Here is a 2,660-nt window from a genome sequence, read left to right on the forward strand (position 1 = left end):
GGAGGTGAGTGTGCGCGGAGGACCAGGGTGGTGGTCAGTCCCCGGGGGACCGGGAGGTGAGTGTACGCGGAGGACCAAGGTGGTGGTCAATCTCTGGGGGGTCGGGAGGTGAGTGTGCGCGGAGGACCAGGGTGGTGGTCAGTCCCCGGGGATCACGAGGTGAGTGTGTGCGGAGGACCAGGGTGGTGGTCAGTTCCCGGGAGGGTCAGGAGGTGAGTGTGCGCAGAGGACCTGGGTGGTGGTCAGTCCCCGGGCCGGGAGGTGGGTGTGTGCGGAGGACCAGGGTGGTGGTCAGCAGGAGGGCTGGTCGCTGTGCTCAGGGCTTCACACCCTGCGCCCTCCTGGGGGTCACTGCACAGGCCTGGGAGGGAGGCGGGGACAGGGGCGTTTATTAAAGTCATTATCTTCTAGAAATGACACGTTTTTCTTAGAACCATATGATTCAGTATTTATAGAGCGTGTTGGTCAAGACAACAAAATGCCCAGCACGGGGAAATGAATCAGGTTTTTTTAGAAACTTCCAAAGTCATCCACGCTGCAGGGTTTCAAGAAGCAGGAGAGGGAAGGTTCCAATTATGAGCTGAAAGGTCCTCTGAATTCTTTTTGTGGCCATTTAATGCGTCTGTCTGCTTTATAAAACGATGATGTGATCACCTTAGCATTCATCGTTTATCTCTTGCCTTTAAGACTGACTTGATTGCTCTGTTAGGAAAGCCTTCGGTGGATGAAAATCTTTGCAGTAGCCAGTGTCCTGTTCACATCTCATCTTTCTCAGTGTATCTACTTCCCTTTAGTTTTAACCATTTCTTTTCTTTTTTAACATTATTTCCTTTGATGTGTCCCCTCTTGGTTGTTTGGTTTGCTTGATAAGGACAGAAACCTTTTCCGCTTTCAAGCACTTTGCTGCAGCCAAGTTGTGCCATCATCCTTGTCAGTGGTTTTTAAGTTTTATTGTCACAGGAACAGACACTCTCTGATGCATGAACTTCTCCATTTCATCTTGTAAAGTCACTGGAACGATTTGTGAAGCGTTGATTCTTTGATTGGAAACATGGTGCTTCCGTCCCCAGCATCCTTTCCAGCAGAGATCGCCCGCTGGCTTTGTCCTCTCTCTTATCCGCCTGATCTGCTTTGACTCTGTGGAGCAGAACCACATGTTGGTTCAGAACAACTGGAACGGCCTGGATTGCCGCTCCCACAGTCTGGATGAACATTTCTGCCTCTTGTCAGCGCAGCTTTGCAGAGAACTGGAGGACATCAGGGTCCTCCATTCCTGCCTGGTGAGGGCTGCTTTCCTCCTCTGCTCGGGGACAAGGACATTTTCCCATCTGTCATTTTTTCATACAAAGAATAGGCTCCTGAAACCGTGTGCAGAAAAGACTTCTCTTGGGGACTCACGCTTCTGATGACTCAGAGTGGATTTGCACATTTTCAGGTTTCTGATTTATGGCATTTTTAGGTAAATGATCTCATATTTTGCATAAAAGCTTTTTCTAATGAATGATGACCAGTGCCAGTGGTTGAAAGTGTCTGACAGTCATCACACAGTCCTAGGAGGAAGGCAGGGACTGAGGCATTTTACACACATAATCTTTTTATTAAATCAGTCATGTCTAGTAAGTTTTACTGTCTGAACTGAAGTTTACATTTGTTTTCTTGTGTGGGGTCTTTTGGTTTGATAGCTGCCGTGGTCAGTCAGGGATTGTGCCTGGTGATTCCGTGTTAGTTGTGGACATGCAGGTTCCCTGTTCCTGTTCTGTCCACTAGACGGCGACTGCGGGCTGCTCTCCTGGTTCCTGGACTCAGCCTTTGCCTGGAGGTCCCGTTACCTCTTCTCTGGGGACCCCTCGGAAACATCTGCCTTCAGATGCATCCCCCTCGATCGGGGTCACTTCCCGCCTTGTGTCACCTGCAATGATGGGCCTAAATTCGGGGTAATTCGGGGTTCAGGCTACCAGGGGACCCCAGTTCCACAGTGACCATGGCGGCGTCTATGAGAATCACCACATTGGGTCCCCTTTGCTCCAGCTGCTTCTCCACGTAGGGCACCTTATTAATGAAATCGTGAGCCTTTTGTTGATTCTACAAACAGTTTTGAGCATTTTTTTAAAGTGTTTATTTTTTGAAACATTTTAAAAAGCTTTCCGGAAACCACCCGGATGTGTAGCATGTTTGTGTCCCATAGCTGCCGCGGTCCGGTCCGGGTCAGGCAGGGACTGTGCACATTGGTTCTGTTGTAGTTGTGGACGTGCAGGTTCCGTTCTGACCACTAGACGGCGACCGCGGGCTGCACCGCATATGTGTCCGACAGCTGCTGTGGTCCGGGTCAGACAGCGACTGTGCACGGTGGTTCCGTGTTAGTTGTGGACATGCAGGTTCGTGTTCTGACCACTAGACGGCGACCGTGGGCTGCACTGGATGTGTGTCCAATAGCTGCCGTGGTCCCGTGGTCCGGGTCAGGCAGGGACCGTGCACATTGGTTCCGTTGTAGTTGTGGACGTGCAGGTTCCGTGTTCTGACCACTAGACGGCGACCGCGGGCTGCTCTCCCGGGTGCGCGGACCCGGCCTTCACCTTCATTGTCCTGGTCTGTGAGGTGGACACTGGACACTTGCTCTCTGGGGGTTCAGACGCAGTCGCCTCCTCTAGGGTGACCCCTCG

The 2,660-nt window shown here is 51.5% G+C and overlaps 1 protein-coding gene across 1 annotated transcript in view; it reads left to right on the forward strand.

Annotated features, from left to right (window-relative positions):
• TMEM150B (transmembrane protein 150B) overlaps nt 1-1,979 on the forward strand; it is an 11,062-nt gene extending 9,083 nt beyond the window's left edge. The window contains exons 8-9 of the mRNA XM_006901865.1: nt 1,071-1,200; nt 1,768-1,979. Of these exons, the coding sequence (XP_006901927.1) occupies nt 1,071-1,200; nt 1,768-1,979 (342 nt within the window). The remainder of the gene's footprint in view (nt 1-1,070; nt 1,201-1,767) is intronic.
• The last annotated feature ends 681 nt before the right edge of the window (nt 1,980-2,660 follow it).

Source organism: Elephantulus edwardii, unplaced genomic scaffold (genome assembly GCF_000299155.1).
Source record: "Elephantulus edwardii isolate Elephantulus edwardi_28Jun2011 unplaced genomic scaffold, EleEdw1.0 scaffold00348, whole genome shotgun sequence".
Classification (NCBI taxonomy): domain Eukaryota; kingdom Metazoa; phylum Chordata; class Mammalia; order Macroscelidea; family Macroscelididae; genus Elephantulus; species Elephantulus edwardii.